Source organism: Amyelois transitella, chromosome 17 (assembly GCF_032362555.1).
Source record: "Amyelois transitella isolate CPQ chromosome 17, ilAmyTran1.1, whole genome shotgun sequence".
Taxonomy (NCBI): Eukaryota; Metazoa; Arthropoda; class Insecta; order Lepidoptera; family Pyralidae; genus Amyelois; species Amyelois transitella.
In genome coordinates this window covers 1,822,826-1,839,655 of record NC_083520.1, presented here as the reverse complement: position 1 = coordinate 1,839,655, position 16,830 = coordinate 1,822,826, and the positions used below count along the sequence as shown (strand labels likewise).

The 16,830-nt window shown below is 32.4% G+C and overlaps 2 protein-coding genes across 3 annotated transcripts in view; one reads left to right on the top strand and one right to left on the bottom strand.

Annotated features, from left to right (window-relative positions):
• LOC106130147 (rho-related GTP-binding protein RhoN) overlaps positions 1-16,830 on the top strand; it is a 123,305-nt gene that overhangs the window by 21,767 nt on the left and 84,708 nt on the right. The gene's annotated exons all lie outside the window — the stretch shown is intronic.
• On the bottom strand, positions 5,364-6,607 carry LOC132902711 (uncharacterized). Its single transcript, XM_060948805.1, has one exon. It carries the CDS (start codon positions 5,997-5,999, stop codon positions 5,571-5,573), a length of 429 nt encoding a protein of 142 aa, XP_060804788.1. The 5' UTR covers positions 6,000-6,607; the 3' UTR covers positions 5,364-5,570.

Sequence of the window (16,830 nt, the reverse complement as noted above, 5' to 3'; positions counted from 1 at the left end):
AACAAATTGCAACGCAGTAATTCTCTCTCTACTGCTACTTACTCGTAATAGGTTCCGTTTCACAGAAATTTATATAAATTCTCTTTAAAAAAAAACGTTAAGGACTTCCTTTGTGACCGAAGATTCTTGAGTAACATTTATAGATACTATCACTACATATTATAAAGTAAAATCTCTCTATTTTCTCAGTCTGTTTGTATGATTTTACCTCGGAAAGTTGTGGACGGATCTTCAAATGCTAACCGTGATGAAATGAATGTTATCTATATATATATATGTAAAGAAAACTTATAGGTATTCTTTATGTAATGTATGCAATTTAAATTTTGCCGCGTTAATTAGTTGAGGTCGCTGGCAGCTTAAACGTCAAGGAGATGTCAAGTGTGATTATTGAGGTTAGAAATATTTTGTGTAGGTAGTGTAACAGATATTTTATTGTAAGAATCTTGCCTGTGAAATTATTAAAATAGACCCGAAATAAGGGCTTTAAATGTTGTTTCTTTTGTTCACAGGTGAGTAAATGTTTAGTTTATAAGCTTATGTCATTATCAAAGTGTTAAAAAACTTTTGTAAATAAATAAATCTTTTGTTCACAGAAACGCAATTACGTCTTTATTTCTAAATAAACAGGCATATTGATAATTCATTATAAAACAACATTTTTGCACATATTTTGAGAGAATTATGGATAAATTAAGATTTGATTTTGCTGTGAAGACAGCATCTGATGGAAAAACAAACATTTTATGTTTAACCTCAATTGCCACGCCTAGCGGGCAGGTCTATGGAATACCATCCGATTATCAATCAATTACTCAACATCAAGCAATTACAAGTACTCCAAACTATGCCAAAATAAAAAAAACATTACAAAGAAGACACCAAGTAAGGAAAATCTGGATAACTTTGACAGATAAGATTTCAGAAGTGTATTTGGATAAAGAACAAAATTTGCAATTTAATGATATGTATCTAGAAGAAATAATAGAAACTAAAAGTGATCCAGAGACTATGTCTAGTTCTAGCAGCTCTAACTACACTTTGGAAAAATTGTTAGAAAAATTACTTGAAGAAAAAGAGAAAAAATCAGAAATTCAAAATCTAGGCAAGGTTGCTAAAGATTTTATGATACAAAAATTCACAACTAAAACCACAAATGCTTACCAGTGGATTAAAGATTTTAATAAGGAATGTGAACGTTTCAAAATTAACGAAGACAGAAAAAAAATAGAAATTTTGAAAAATTTTATGGAATCTTCGAGTCTACATTGGTATGATTGTATGTTAATAAAACACACGGTGGAATCAGAGTGGAACCAATGGGAGAAATCATTTTGTGAGACATTTACAAATAAAGGTTGGTCACCCATAAGATATGCTCTTGCCTTTAAATATCAAGCAGGTTCGTTACTTGAATATGCCCTAAAGAAAGAAAAATTATTATTAGAAGTTAGGAAGGAAATAGATACTGGAATTCTTATTGATCTTATAGCATTCGGCTTGCCAAATTTTGTTGCTGATAAAATTGACAGAGAAGCTTTGCAAGAAACAGAAGATCTATATAATGAAATAGGAAAATTGGAACACCTTGTCATAAAAAATAAGTATGAAAAAAAAGTATTTACAAATTCCGACAATAAACAAAAAAAAATAGAAGAAAAACAGCCATGCCAAATTTGTATCAATGAAAAAAAAGGGAAACGTTATCATCCAGAGGAGAATTGTTGGTTTAAAGATAGAACTCGGAAATCAATAGTGAAATCAGTAAATAACTCTGAAATAGAAACAGATTTAAATAACAAAGATCCAAAAAACTAGAGGTACCGCCATTAATAAAAATAAATTTGCTATTGAATGATGCCATAGAAATAACTGGAATTTATGATTCGGGTTCAAATGTATCGTTGATAAACGCAAAATTGTTAAACTTAAAGAATAAAGAAAAATCTACAACGAATACACAAATAGTAAATTTAAAGACTATTAATGGTGAGAAAAAAACAAAAGGTATTGTGACATTAAAAATTAAAATATATGATATAGAACAAAACATGGATATTTTCGTCATAGACAAAGAAAACTTTAATTATGATTTTTTAATTGGATTAGATTGTATTAAAAAATTCAGACTTATCCAAAATGAAGACCTAAAGATCATACAAAAAGCTAATCAAAAAGAAGATGTCAATACAAAAAGCAATAGAAATGTCAACATTCCTGATGCACTAGGAGACAAAACTGAGCCAAGTTTATTAAGTCCTAAAACGGAGAAAGTGAAACAAGAAATAAATTTCAATGAACACATTGAAACTGATAAATTTAAAAAGATTGCTAATCATCTAGATAAGCAGCAACAATTAGAGATTGACAAGCTCATAGAAAAATTTAAAACTGTATTTGCCAAGGATAAATATGATATTGGCACCGTACGAGATTATGAAGCACATATTGACCTCATAATGGATAAATACTGCTGCAAACGACCATATAGATGCACAGTTGAAGATAGAAGAGAAATAGAAGAACAAATATCGAAACTATTAAAAAAAAATTTGATTGAGGAATCATATAGCCCGTTTGCCGCCCCAGTAACTCTGGCTTACAAAAAAGAAGATGAACGTAAAACAAGACTATGTATAGATTTCAGAGAATTAAACAAAATAATCGTCCCACAATCACAGCCATTCCCATTAATTGAGGATTTAATGATAAAAACAGTGAACTCTAAATATTTCTCAACATTTGACATTAATTCAGCATTTTGGTCTATTCCTTTGAAAATACAAGATAGATATAAAACTGCCTTTGTTACTCAGGAAGGACATTTCCAGTGGACATGCTTACCATTTGGATTAAAAACGGCTCCAGCCATTTTTCAGAGAATAATGAGTAACATAATAAGAAAAAATAAGCTTTCTAATTTTGCAGTAAACTTTATAGACGATATACTCATTTTTTCGAAAACCTTTGAAGAACATATATCACATATTACAAAATTTCTGGAGGCAATAGAAATGGAGGGGCTTAGATTAAAATTTACCAAGTGTATATTTGCAAACAATTATGCCAAGTATTTAGGCCATATAATAGAAAACAATACAGTGAGACCTCTAAAGGATTATTTAGCAGCAGTAAAAGACTTTCCAATACCAGAAACAAGGAAAAATATACGGCAATTTCTAGGAAAGGTAAATTTTCACCATAAGTTTATACCACACAGTGCAATCATCCTGGAACCATTACATAACTTATTAAGGAAAGATGTGAAATTCATATGGAGCGAAGAATGTCAAAAATCTTTTAATGAAATAAAAACATTACTATGCTCCGAACCAATTTTGAAAATTTATGATCCAGGATTACCAATAAACATTTACACGGACGCAAGTATAAAAGGAATAGGAGCAGTGTTAAAACAGACTGATAAAAATGGAAACAATAAGCCAGTTGCTTATTTCTCAAAAAAATTATCAGAAGCACAAAAAAAGAAAAAGGCAATATACCTAGAATGCCTGTCAATAAAAGAAGCTGTAAAATATTGGCAGCACTGGCTCATGGGAAAGGAGTTCACGGTGTATTCCGATCATAAACCCCTAGAAAACATGAATATTAGATCAAGAACTGATGAGGAACTCGGTGACCTAACATATTATTTATCTCAATACAATTTTAAAATTAAATATAATCCTGGAAAAACAAATCAAGAGGCAGACTGCTTAAGCAGAAATCCTGTTCTAGATGAAACTGAAAATACTGATGATGCATTGAAAGTGGTAAACTTAATAACTATAGAACAGATAAAAAGTGATCAAAACGCAAATGAAGAAATACAAAAAAGGATAAACAAACTAATACTGAAAGATGAAATATACTATAAAAAAAATAAAGGAAGAGACAAAATTATATTATCAGAAGAACTAAGCAAAACACTGATAAAAAATGTACACATTACTTATTGCCACCTAGGAAGCACACAAATGATAAATAAATTAACCCCATTCTACTCAGCAAAGAATATAATCACAAAGATAAAACAAACTTGCGAAGAATGTGAAATATGTATAAAAAACAAAACAAGGAGAAAGCCAAAATATGGTCTAATGTCACATTTAGGACCAGCAAGATATCCATTTGAAATTGTATCAATTGATACAATTGGCGGTTTTGGAGGATCACGGTCGACAAAAAAGTATCTACATCTTTTAGTTGACCATTTCACTAGGTATGCTTATATTTTAACGTCAAAGAACCAAAGCTCTAACAATTTTATTAAACTTATTCGGGAAGTGACACAAAGTCATAAAATTGATATGATATTATCAGACCAATATCCCGGCATAAACTCCAAAGAATTTAAAGAATTTCTGAAAGATAATAATATAAGAATAATTTTTACTGCTGTGGATACTCCTTTTTCTAATGGTCTTAATGAAAGGCTAAACCAAACTTTGGTTAATAAGATACGATGCAAAATAAATGAAAGAGGAAAGAAAATTGCATGGACAACTATCGCACAGAATTGTGTAAAAAAATATAATGAGACTGAACATACTGTTACCAAATTTGCACCTAAATACCTACTAGAAGGAGAAGATGTAAACATTCTACCACCAGAATTAAAAACAAAATGTTCAAATGAAGACCTAAGAAGTGATAGAAAATTGGCATATAAAAATACCATAAAATCTCATGATTATAATAAGAAAAAATATGACTTGCTTAGGAGGGAACATGATTTTAAAGAGGGAGATAGAGTTTATGTGGAGAATGGTAATCGTTTAAATAGGAAGAAAACTGATGAATTACGAATTGGACCCTACGAGATTTTGAGAAAAATATCTAATACAATTTATGAAGTAGATGCTGGTCACAAAAAGGAAGAATCAAATTTGTTCCATGTTACAAAACTCACTCCATTGCCAGTTGATACACAAACAACTACATACTTGTAATTGTTTTTCTCCGGGAGGGGAAATGTAAAGAAAACTTATAGGTATTCTTTATGTAATGTATGCAATTTAAATTTTGCCGCGTTAATTAGTTGAGGTCGCTGGCAGCTTAAACGTCAAGGAGATGTCAAGTGTGATTATTGAGGTTAGAAATATTTTGTGTAGGTAGTGTAACAGATATTTTATTGTAAGAATCTTGCCTGTGAAATTATTAAAATAGACCCGAAATAAGGGCTTTAAATGTTGTTTCTTTTGTTCACAGGTGAGTAAATGTTTAGTTTATAAGCTTATGTCATTATCAAAGTGTTAAAAAACTTTTGTAAATAAATAAATCTTTTGTTCACAGAAACGCAATTACGTCTTTATTTCTAAATAAACAGGCATATTGATAATTCATTATATATATATGTGGGATTACTCAGTTGGATATAGTAAAACAAATATTTCCTTCAGTTTCTTTAATAGGTTTTTTCATCTTCCAAACTTCAATGTCTAATCCTTTTTCTTTGACATTTTACATCAATTTACTCTTCTAAAATAAAAAGTGCCAGTCCTAACAATAACTTAAAATAACGAAACAATTTAAATAAAAAACGTTCACAACCCACACGGCCGTCCTGACTATTCATCTGTCCCAGATGAAATACTATCTTCCGAGGAGACCCAAGGCTTCATGTAATCTGCAGAACTAGTTGTCTTAATAGGGCCTTCCGCCGTTCCTATTTTATTTAGTACGTATCTGTCGTTACGTTTCTTTTCGGTGACTTCGTAGGGTCCTAGAAACTTAGGGTACAGTTTACTCCCTTGTGAGAACTGTGTCTTCTTGATCGCTACTAAATCTCCAATATCATAAGAAAAAGCCTCTTTTCTCTTCCGATTGTAGTACTTCACATTCTCTTCTTGTATTTTCCTTATAGACTCTTTAGCTTTCTCCCTTATTTCTTGCCTCTTGTCGTTTACTTCTTGAATAATTTCTTCTTCAATCAATTTTAATATTCCATCATCTTTATCTCTCATCTTTACTCCGAACATCAATTCAAACGGCGTCATTCCAATGCTACGTTGATAAGTTCCGTTCAAACAACGCTGTACATTTGATACACGACGGTACCATTTCGTAGGATCATCGGCGCTTAGTTTAGCAAGTACGTTTATAATTATCTGATGTACCCTCTCTACTTGTCCGTTTCCTCTTGGCTGACCAGTCGTTATTAAATAATGTGTAATGTTCTCATTCTTACAATACTCTTTAAAATCATTTGAAGTGAATGCAGCGTTTCGGTCTGTTATTATACGTTCGGGTGACCCAAAAACTTGTTGTTGTAAAGTCAGTTTGTTAATAGTCTCTTCTGTTGTTAAAGTCTTCACAGGATAAATCCAAGTAAATTTGGTAAACGCGTCAACTACTGTAAGTATGTACTTGTAACTTTTATTTGTTGATGTAAGGGGTCCTAAGTGATCTATGTGATAGGTCGACAATGGGACACTACCCTTATCAATCGGATTAAGCAAACCTTCTTTTTTGCCCTTTTTATGAGATACAATTATGCACTCAACGCAATTATCAACAATTTTCTTAATCTTTTCTCTTAAATTCTCTATATAATATTCTCTTTCAATAAGTTCCTCAGTCTTTACTATTCCGAAATGACCTTTCTCGTGATTCTTTCTAATGATCTCCCATTGCATCTTTTTAGGTATAACAATTATTTTATTTCCGTCTTTCCACTTATACAATATTTCATTCTGAACAACATAATCTTTGTAATCTTCTGTCTCTAAAATCTTCTTAATCAATCTTACATGTTCGTCTTCGTTTTGTGCTTTCTTTATCCTTGCTATAGTTTCAGAAAGAATTAAACAGACAGGATATCTGCTCAGCGCATCTGCGTGTTTCATTCGTGATGCAGATCGGTGTTCTATCTCATAGTCGTATTCTTCGAGCAATAAGGCCCATCGTGCAACTCGTGGAGGTAAGTCTTTCTTTTGTAGTGTCATCGTTAATGCAGAACAATCAGTTACAATTTTGGAGTGTATCCCTTGTAAGTATACTCTAAATTTCTTTATTGCTTCAACAATAGCCAAAATTTCTAAATAATAACTATGATACTTCTTCTCAGCGGGAGTAGTCTTTTTACTCATAAAATGCACTGGGTGTAACTGATCATCAATCGGATTTTTTTGTAATAGAACAGCTCCGTAACCATCTGCACTTGCATCGGTGTGTACTTCTGTGTATAAAGCAGGATTATAAATTCGGAGAACCGGCGAATTGGTAAGTATATCTTTTAATCTTATAAAGGCTTGTTCACATATTTCGTCAAAATTAAAAACAACTCCTTTCTTTAACAGATCTGTCATAGGTTTAGCTATTAGAGAATAATTCTGAACAAACTTTCTGAAATATCCAGTTAAACCAAGAAACGATTGAACGGCTTTGATATTAGTGGGCTTTTTGAAATTTGCAACAGCTTTTATTTTCTCTTTGGATGGTCTTACTTCATTGTTACAAATTATGTATCCTAAATATTCTATTTCCTTCTTCATAAAATGACATTTTTTCCAATTGAATATCAGACCAAATTCTTCCGCTCTTTTAAATATTTTCTTTGTTTTAGCCAGTGATTCTTCTTCTGTCTTTGCGGGAATGATTAAATCATCAAGATAAGATAGTACAGTACCATCAGTTATGTAATCGTGAAAAACATCGTTGATATATCTTTGAAAAACGGATGGCGCTGTGCATAGACCAAACGGCATTTTGATAAACTCGAACTGGCCTTGCGGTGTCACAAAAGAAGTGTACTTTCGACTATCTACATCAACATCCACGTGATTAAATCCATTTTTTAAATCAAGAGACGTAAATATAATAGCTTCTTTTAATTTATCAATCTGATCATCAATCAGTGGCAAAGGAAATCTTTCTCTTATTATCTTCTTGTTAATTCCTCTGTAGTCCATACAAATTCTTTTGGTTCCGTCTTTTTTATTAGCTAAAACTATTGCACATGCAAAATCTGATTTACTAGGTCTTATTATCTCTTTATCCAGCCACTCATTAATCTGTTTACGAACTATATCTGTTTCCAGAGGTGACAGGCGACGTGGACTTTGGTATATCGGCGTTTCATCGGTAAGTATTATTTTTAATGTTACATTACTTTTCTTAGTTTCTTCTTTAGGATTATAGTCTTTGATCATTTTCTTTATTTCAGCTGTGTATTGTGAGTCATCTATATTAAATTCTTCAGTATTCTCATTATTTTCTACTAGTAGGGTTAGATGCATAATCTTTTCCATTTCAATTCCATCTTTAGTGAACTTAACTTCAAACTCTTTCAGGATCGGGTTGCCAATAATCAATCTTACGGGAATGGCATTATCTTTCACAACGTAGAAAGTCATATCCGAGAATCCATCATCAATTTCAACTTTCGCAGTAAATATTCCTTCTGTTAACATTTGTTTTTCAGCTATACCAGTTAAATAAATCTTCATATCTTTATAGTCAGTAATTTTTCGTTTTATGTCTTCAAATCCAGTTTCAGTTATGAGGTTAACATCACTTCCAGTGTCAACAAGTGATATCATCGGGGTAGAATTAATCTTGACTAGCTTAAAAGGAGCTTCGATCTTGTCGTTCTTCAAAATATTTAACGTCTTTTTTACTTGGTTCGGACAGTCGGGTCCTTTGTGTCCAAACTCGTTACATCTAAAGCATTTGATGCCTTTGGTACACGCTGATGATTGGTGATTTAAATCTCCACAATTATAACATCGTTTCTTAGGTGGTGCGGCGTCATTTTTCTTTCTAGATCCAGACTGGACTGATGTTGAAGGAGAAACATAATTGGAACGTGAAGACATCTTCTTTCTAAACTCGCTGTAAATCTCCAACTTTTTCCGAAATTCCTTGAGGTCTGAAGCACCATAAAGTATAGCTTTATTAGATTCAGTGTCTGTAATACCATCAATTACGTATTCCATTAAAGCAGGATCTTCAACTTTACCATGCAGAGCGATTTCTTTCATTGTCAAAAAATACTGTTGATACGTTTCATCATTCTTCATCTTGCGGGTGCTCAGTCTTTTATGAATCGTGGCGCTGTTTAATTTCGGACCAAATTCTTCTTTTAATGCTTTTTTCAACCCAGAGTAATCTTTAATTCTTCCCATCGAACGTAGAAATAATTTAGCTGTACCTCCTAAAAGCCTTTTCGCGTAAATTAATTTTTCGACGTTAGTCCATTTCATTAAAGCAGCAACATCTTCAAATTCTTCAATAAATTCGTTAACCGGGTAAGTATCATCTCCAGTGAAAGTATTCATAGACTTTTCTAAGTCTCTGAATGATATCTGTACCTCAACATCTTCAACGTCTTCTACATCTGAGTCTTGGGTATTTTTCTTCGGCGGCATCTTAGTTGCAATCTTATTCGTCTTAAATGAAAGTCGTCTTTGTGCCGTACAATAAGATATTTTCTTTGAACTCATCAATAATATTCGTCTTCAATATGAAAATTAATTAAAGTCTTTATTTCTTCATAATAAAATCGGGTTAACGTTATTTCTGAATATTATAAATCGTTGTATCAACTTATCATAACGTTAATAAATAACGAATACGAATAACGTTATTCATGTATCTGGCAATATTTTTTCCCATCAGCGTCGGTAAAACAGTATTCAGAAATGACGTCACGTAGCGGTTAAGCATGAACCGTCGGATACTAATAGTCGGTAAAACAGTCTGTAATATGTCCGTCGATGACTTGCCTTCTTAAATAGTCGTCTTGATTTTTCGTCTTCAGTCGTGTTGTTTCACTTCAATCCAATATTGACCACCACAATATTGAGCACCATCCCGGACGAGCCCCCAAAAAAGTTGTGGGATTACTCAGTTGGATATAGTAAAACAAATATTTCCTTCAGTTTCTTTAATAGGTTTTTTCATCTTCCAAACTTCAATGTCTAATCCTTTTTCTTTGACATTTTACATCAATTTACTCTTCTAAAATAAAAAGTGCCAGTCCTAACAATAACTTAAAATAACGAAACAATTTAAATAAAAAACGTTCACAACCCACATATATATATATAACATTCATATATATATGTATATAAATTTCTTCAGTGTACAAAATATCAATACAAGAATCCCAAGTTTAGAAGCCTATCCCTTAGTCGACTTTTGATATATATGATGGACAAAACAGAAGATAAATTGAAGTTAGTATAAATAAACATATACATTTTCCAATTCTGTGCACTAAACACAATTCTAACATGAAAAAGTCAATTGTTTATTTTTGCTTATTTAAAACTTTTGCATCCAACTATACAATTGTATGGAACTATAGATTTCAAATTACTTATTGTGCTTGAAAACTGGATAACTATGATGAAAGTTAGCTGTTGAACCGCTCATTGTATTGTTTCAACGGTAGAAAGTTCCCTTGTATTTATTGGACTATGATAACTTTGCTTTTAACCTGTTGTTTAAAACTAATAAATAATTATAAATATGTATATACGGGACATTTGCATACATCTTTCAATTCATCCACATTCTTAACTCTATTTATGCAAGGTCGGCGGTTTCTGGTACTCTTAAATAAATAAACGTTTAAATTTTATCTGAAACAATGAGAAAAAGAATTTCGTTTAGTCTATTTTAGAAGCGTAGTTCAACATTGTTTAGTTCTAGAGATCCTGATTTATTTTACCAAAAATTAAATACATACATACATACATATGATCACGTCTATATCCCTAGCGGGGTAGACAGAGCCACCAGTCTTGAAAAGACTGATAGGCCACGATCAGCTGTTTGGCTTAGTGATAGAATTAGTTAATAATAGATAAAGTTAGTGATAGATTCAAATAGTGGCAGGTTGCTAGCCCATCGCCTAAAAGAGGAATCCCAAGTTTATAAGCCTATCCCTTAGTCGACTTTTACGACGTCCGTGGGAAAGAGATGGAGTGGTCCTATTTGTTTTTTGTAATGGTGCCGGGAACCACAGGGCACCAAAAATTAAATGACTGTTCTATATAACAGAAAACTAATAATGTTATTCAGATGTTCATCATAAATTCTACTAGTACCTATCAAATCTTCATACGCTTATATCACATTTTTCTTTTGGAAAACTTACAATCACTCACCATTAATTAACTTTCAACTTTTACTCTCCATAAGCATTCTATCAATCACTCAAGTTCAGAGTTGGTCAGTACTGACCTACGAAGCCTGCGGTCATTGGCCCCAGCCAGAGAAAGTGATCCGTCAGCCATTGTAATTCGCAATCTTGCGCAACTTAATGCAGTACCTCCTACTTATGCCGTATTCGCTCGTAATGGAATCAAAATATGCTTGGTTGAACGTTATATTATAACTCATTTTAATGTTTCACGTTGCATTATACTATTTCTAAATAATACAGGTACCTATTAAAGACATGACTTAACATTGTTTTTTTTCTGAAAGTTTCGGTGAAAATTCATGCCGCTGATTTTCAGTCGCTCCGTAACCACAGATCATTGTAATTGTAATTCGCAACGTACAAAATAAAATAAAGGTATGTATTTGTACATAGCAAAATAAAGAATGTGTTCGAAATTAATATACGAGTAGTATCCGTGTTACCGCAAAGGGTCCTGACTGAAAATCAGAGCTGAACATTTTTCAGTGTATCACTGAGCCAGGCAAGGTTGTGAAATTCATAATAAATTATTTCTCTTTTTTTTTTATAATACGGCCCGCCATGGCTTTGACCGTTGTACGTAATGTACGTACATACATAATCAATAACACCCGCAGATAATCATATTTTATGAATCTCAAATGGAAAAATACGTGATATGTATGAGTATGATATCTGTGTGTGTTCTTTTGCATCTTAAGTTGATCGTAGCATTTCAGCCTTTTCAAGACTGTTTGTTCTGTCTACTCCGCAAAGGATATTGACATGATTATATGTATGCATGTGTGTTCCATTTTCTAGATCGTTTTCATCCAACTCAATAACTCAATGTATTTTTATCCTATTTGGGTTACCAACCTAACTACAATGTTTATAAAATTCCTGGCGAATGCCAATATGGCGGTGAACCGACAAGAGTGCGATGAACTCCTTCAAATCGTTGTTTGTTTGTTATATTAGTTTGTTCTGCCGTTTCTCAAGAAAATTTTATTGAAAATCAATGTTAATCTCAGACGAAATCTATAAGGTTATTCACCTTATTTTCAATTCCGATCGTTGTATTGTTCAATTTCTTTGTTCGGCCAATTGGGAATATCTATGTAAAATGTATTGGTTATTTGGAAAACATTTTACATAGATATTTTAATTTATTTTCACGAGAAATGCCTACCTACAGGTTCCTTATCTAAATTTTTATAAAGGATTCCTTGTAGCTTCGCATTCTCAGGACCACTCCATCCCGTTCCCATGGATGTCATAAAAGTCGACTCAGGGATAGGCTTATAAACTTGGGATTCTTCTTTTAGGCGATGGGCTAGCAACCTGTCAATATTTGAATCTCAATTCTATCATTTAGCCAAACAAACAGCTGAACGTGGCCTATCAGTATTTTCAAGACTGTTGGATTACAACTAAGAATAGAAGTAGATTAGAAGGAAGTATGCAGAGATCGTGGCAAGTGGAAAGAGGTAGTCTCTGCTTACCCCTCCGGGAAAAAAGCGTAATTTTATGTACGTATGTATGTATTGGATTACAACAGTGTTGAAAACAGCATGTAAGGCAATGAATATATGCGTGTAATTATATGTAGATATGTATGTCTAAACATTATACTTGCGCCCGTCCCAATAAATCCCAGCATGACGGATAATTCGCAGTGGAATCCTCTCCACTAAATCGATAATAAATAGAATCAAAGAGGCGAATTGATTTAAATTCCGGGTACTACCTAAATGACAATCACTTCTTAGTCATATACATATTGATGAGACGACAAGACGTAAATGCCATCTATACATAGCGATACGACCATCTATACTAATATAATACTCGTAAATGCGAAAGTATGTGAGTATGTCAGGATGTCAGTATGGATGTTTGTTACTCCTTCACGCAAAAACTACTGAACAGATTACGGATGAAATTTGGTATATGTAGGTAGCTGAAGACCCAGAATAACGTATATCCTGGAGTTCCCGCGGTATTATATTACGGCGCGGACGAAGTTGCGGGCGGCCTCTAGTTTGATCTAATTGACTGTGATCCGGATGACAGCAATGTAACAATATCGGATCGTCCATTGAAAGCCAGTCTTAGATTAAAGATACTAGTTTTTATTGTTGTCAAAGTTCCGCGATCCGAAGGTTAGACCTATAAAATAAATAATAAAATATGTAGGTACATATAATTTCGTCTATATCCCTTGCGGGGTAGACAGAGCCAACGGTCTTGAAAAGACTGATAGGCCACATTCAGCTGTTTGGCTTACTGATAGAATTGAGATTCATTTAAAGTGACAGGTTGCTAGCCCGTCACCTAAAAGAAGAAAATTTTACGACATCCCACGGGGAAGAATTGGAGTGGTCCTATTCCTTTTTTCTATTGGTGCCGGGAACCACACGGCAATAATATTTTTTTTTATATACCTACGGGACAAACTACACAGATTGAGGTAGCCTCGAAGTAAGTTTGAGACTTGTGTTACGAGATACTAAATCAATTATACTAGATATAGGAGTGATTATATATATATGTATGTATGTGTCATTGAAAGGTCGATTCAGAGGTCAGCAAACAAGTGCATTGTGTGACACAAAGGATCGCTGAGACGGGGATTCTCTTTGATCTGCCATATTATCTCGTGACACAGAACGTGGCACTCCTAGTCGGAGAATGGGCGATCTGTGCTTTGTGATTTTAGTTAGTCTATTTCAAGCAGAATGTTGTTAGGATTAAAATAAAAACGCACAAAGAAATTAGTGCAAAAATTCGTTAAAATCGTTTTGTGTTAGGCAGTCAACTGAAAATATTTTAAAAAAGCAATGCATTTAAAGTAACTATTTCACGTTTTTAGGGGAAAACTACTATTGAACTTTTGCCAGTCAGTCATATTCCTGAAAATTAAGACAATCAAGTAACTTCTCTATCTTTAAAAAGGTGTCAGACTAAACTTTCGAAGTTCAATTTCAATGACAGCGTGAATAAAAGAAGGATGTTTGGAAATTCCCACAGGAGTGAATCCCTATGTTAAAGCTACTATACCGAATAAACAAACTCTCAATCCTTGTTTCAGGTACGTTATAAATCAGTCAAACAGAAACGAAACGTCGCGAATCCAACAAATTTGTTCGGCGAGAGTTTGCGTGAGTATTCAGGTGATTTGCAACAAAATCCAAGTTTTCGTTGTATTTTTTTTTCCTGTTTGACATTTATTTACAGCCTGGCCCAAACATAACTTTGGCATATTCCTCTATTCATAACGCGGCCCAAAAATAGTGTCATGTTCAATAAGTTGATATTTTCAGTATAGACAATAAAAAATAGGTGAAATGAAATAATACAAATAATAAACATTTAAATAAAAACTGAAATTGATATAAGTTAATAGGTTTTGTCAAGTTGCGTAGCCTTGACTTAGGACATCAGTATACGTCAAAGCACTTCTCATATTTGAAGCTAATTTTGGAATAAAAATATTTAATTCTTCTTATGTGTATTTTATCCAGTTGCACTGACAAACCATCTGATCTATACTGTTGTAAGTGATGGTAGTATTTTTGTAAAATTGTGAAGCAAAAAGTCTTAAAGATAATGTGAATCAGGACAGGAGCGTCCCAACTCTTTTCTTTTTCATTGGAAGACAAATAACCGAATCCCTTTTTCGTCATAAGACATTGTCAATTTCAAATACAGCTTGATTTAAATTAAAATTTTAATAAAACTCTGGAACAATGATTGAGTCTCTAATGAAATGAGAAATATTCGTCAATTTCCTTAGAATTTGCTTTTAACTTTGGAGTTTGTTTACTGAAATCGAAAACTGGGTAATGAAATACATTCATTTTGTATTATAAGCAGCAACTGTCTGATAAGTTAGCTGTTGTGAATCATGAAAACTAATGAACAAAAGACTGCTCACGAAATAGTTTAGTTAAAATATATTTTATGGAGTTAAATTAGAGTGATATGGTATTTTGAGGATGAAATGAAGTTTCTGCCTATCCCTCTGGAATAGACTTTTTTGTATCAAATAAATGCTTTTTATATAAATAAAAATTAAGGCAGCGTGTTATTGTGGTGACTTTAGTTGGTTTTTACAAGACTTAGACAAAAATTAAAGTTGTTATAATAAAAAAAAATTATAATCATTATAAATTATAGAAAAAATATATTATTTTTTAATTATACAAATAATGCACATTCATTACATTTTGTTTTATTACATTAGATGTTTCGGGTTCTAGATATATTAAAAATAGCTATTAAATGATAATTATACATACTTATTGTCCAACCACAAAGAACGTGCCTAGGCTATGACGAAATAGATCGATAAATAAAAAAAATATTTACTATACGACATTTTTAGTATAAATAAGAAAATATATTTCATTACATTAACCCTATTGTATACCATTTACAATACATGTAATATGATCGTGTACGTTGACGTTAAATCTTTATAGACTCTTGATTTATAGAAGTTGTTTTCAAAGAGAATGAAAAGGATGTTCAATAGGATCATATAGGTACATAGTAGATGTTGACAAATGTAGGTATTTTGTATAACTACGTTGAGAGAGAAAAAGCCAGTCGTTGAAAGGTTAAGTTACTCTACTAAAAAAAAGTGATGCATATATTCAAATCCTAAAACGACCATTTTATGATTTTTTTCTCAATTAGTTTGCTTATGAACCGATTAAGTGCCGTGCTGTCTTTTCTTAGTCAATTAAAATTATATGTCAATGATAAAACGAAAATACACGTGTAACTGAACATTACTGAAGGACATGTTTTGACGCTCGATTTAGCCTGAAGCCTTTATTATATGAAAACTACCAACTACAATCATATTATCCGTCACGTTTCCTATAATATATATACTTTTTATTATTTTTTATTATATGTTTTTTATTAATACTTTTTCAGTTAAGAGTTCTGTTGATTTACAAATGCTTTACAAATTTTTAATAATTATAAAAAATACTGTACTCTGGATATATCTTGGAAATTTTTAGGATAACGATTAAGAAGTAATAGAAGGGGCTACATATTCCCTTAGATGCTTCTTACAAAATTTAAGAAGTTACATTTCCTATTACACACAGCTCTGAGACTTGCATGAAACTATTGATCATTAATTGTGGATGACGGAAAATAAGTAATATATGCAAGTGGAAAGATGTAGTCTCTGCCTCTCCCCTCCAGAAAAGAGGCGTTATTATATGGAATGTAATGTCTTAACATAAAAGGTTAATCATTTAAGGGGTCCGACAGGTAATGCGCTCCGTATATTTCGCTTATCCCATAACTTTTCCGTTCCGCCCTGATTCCCTTTCCCCACTTTTCTCTGACATAAACCCCTAATGGCTTATAAAGATAATTACTTGCCATAATAACAATAATCTCGTATTAATGTGACCCGGTTGGGAAAAAGCCTGTATTTTATTACAATCTAGAGTTGTTTGCATGGTATGGTATATGCAATGCACAGATCTAGGTGTGTATGCTTTATATTTATTATTTTATCAGTTAAATGATATAAGGTGTCATTTATTTCTTGGCCACATGGATTTGATTTAGAGCTAGCAAAAGTTTCCTAGTTCATCTTCCTTTTCTATGGTTGAATTTTCCAATCTGTAGATAATGTATGTTACTGATAGTGTATGATTTTC

Bases quoted from the DNA above. Each gene is read 5' to 3' on its own strand.
- LOC132902711 (XM_060948805.1), bottom strand. From the start codon at position 5,999: ATGACGCCGTTTGAATTGATGTTCGGAGTAAAGATGAGAGATAAAGAT.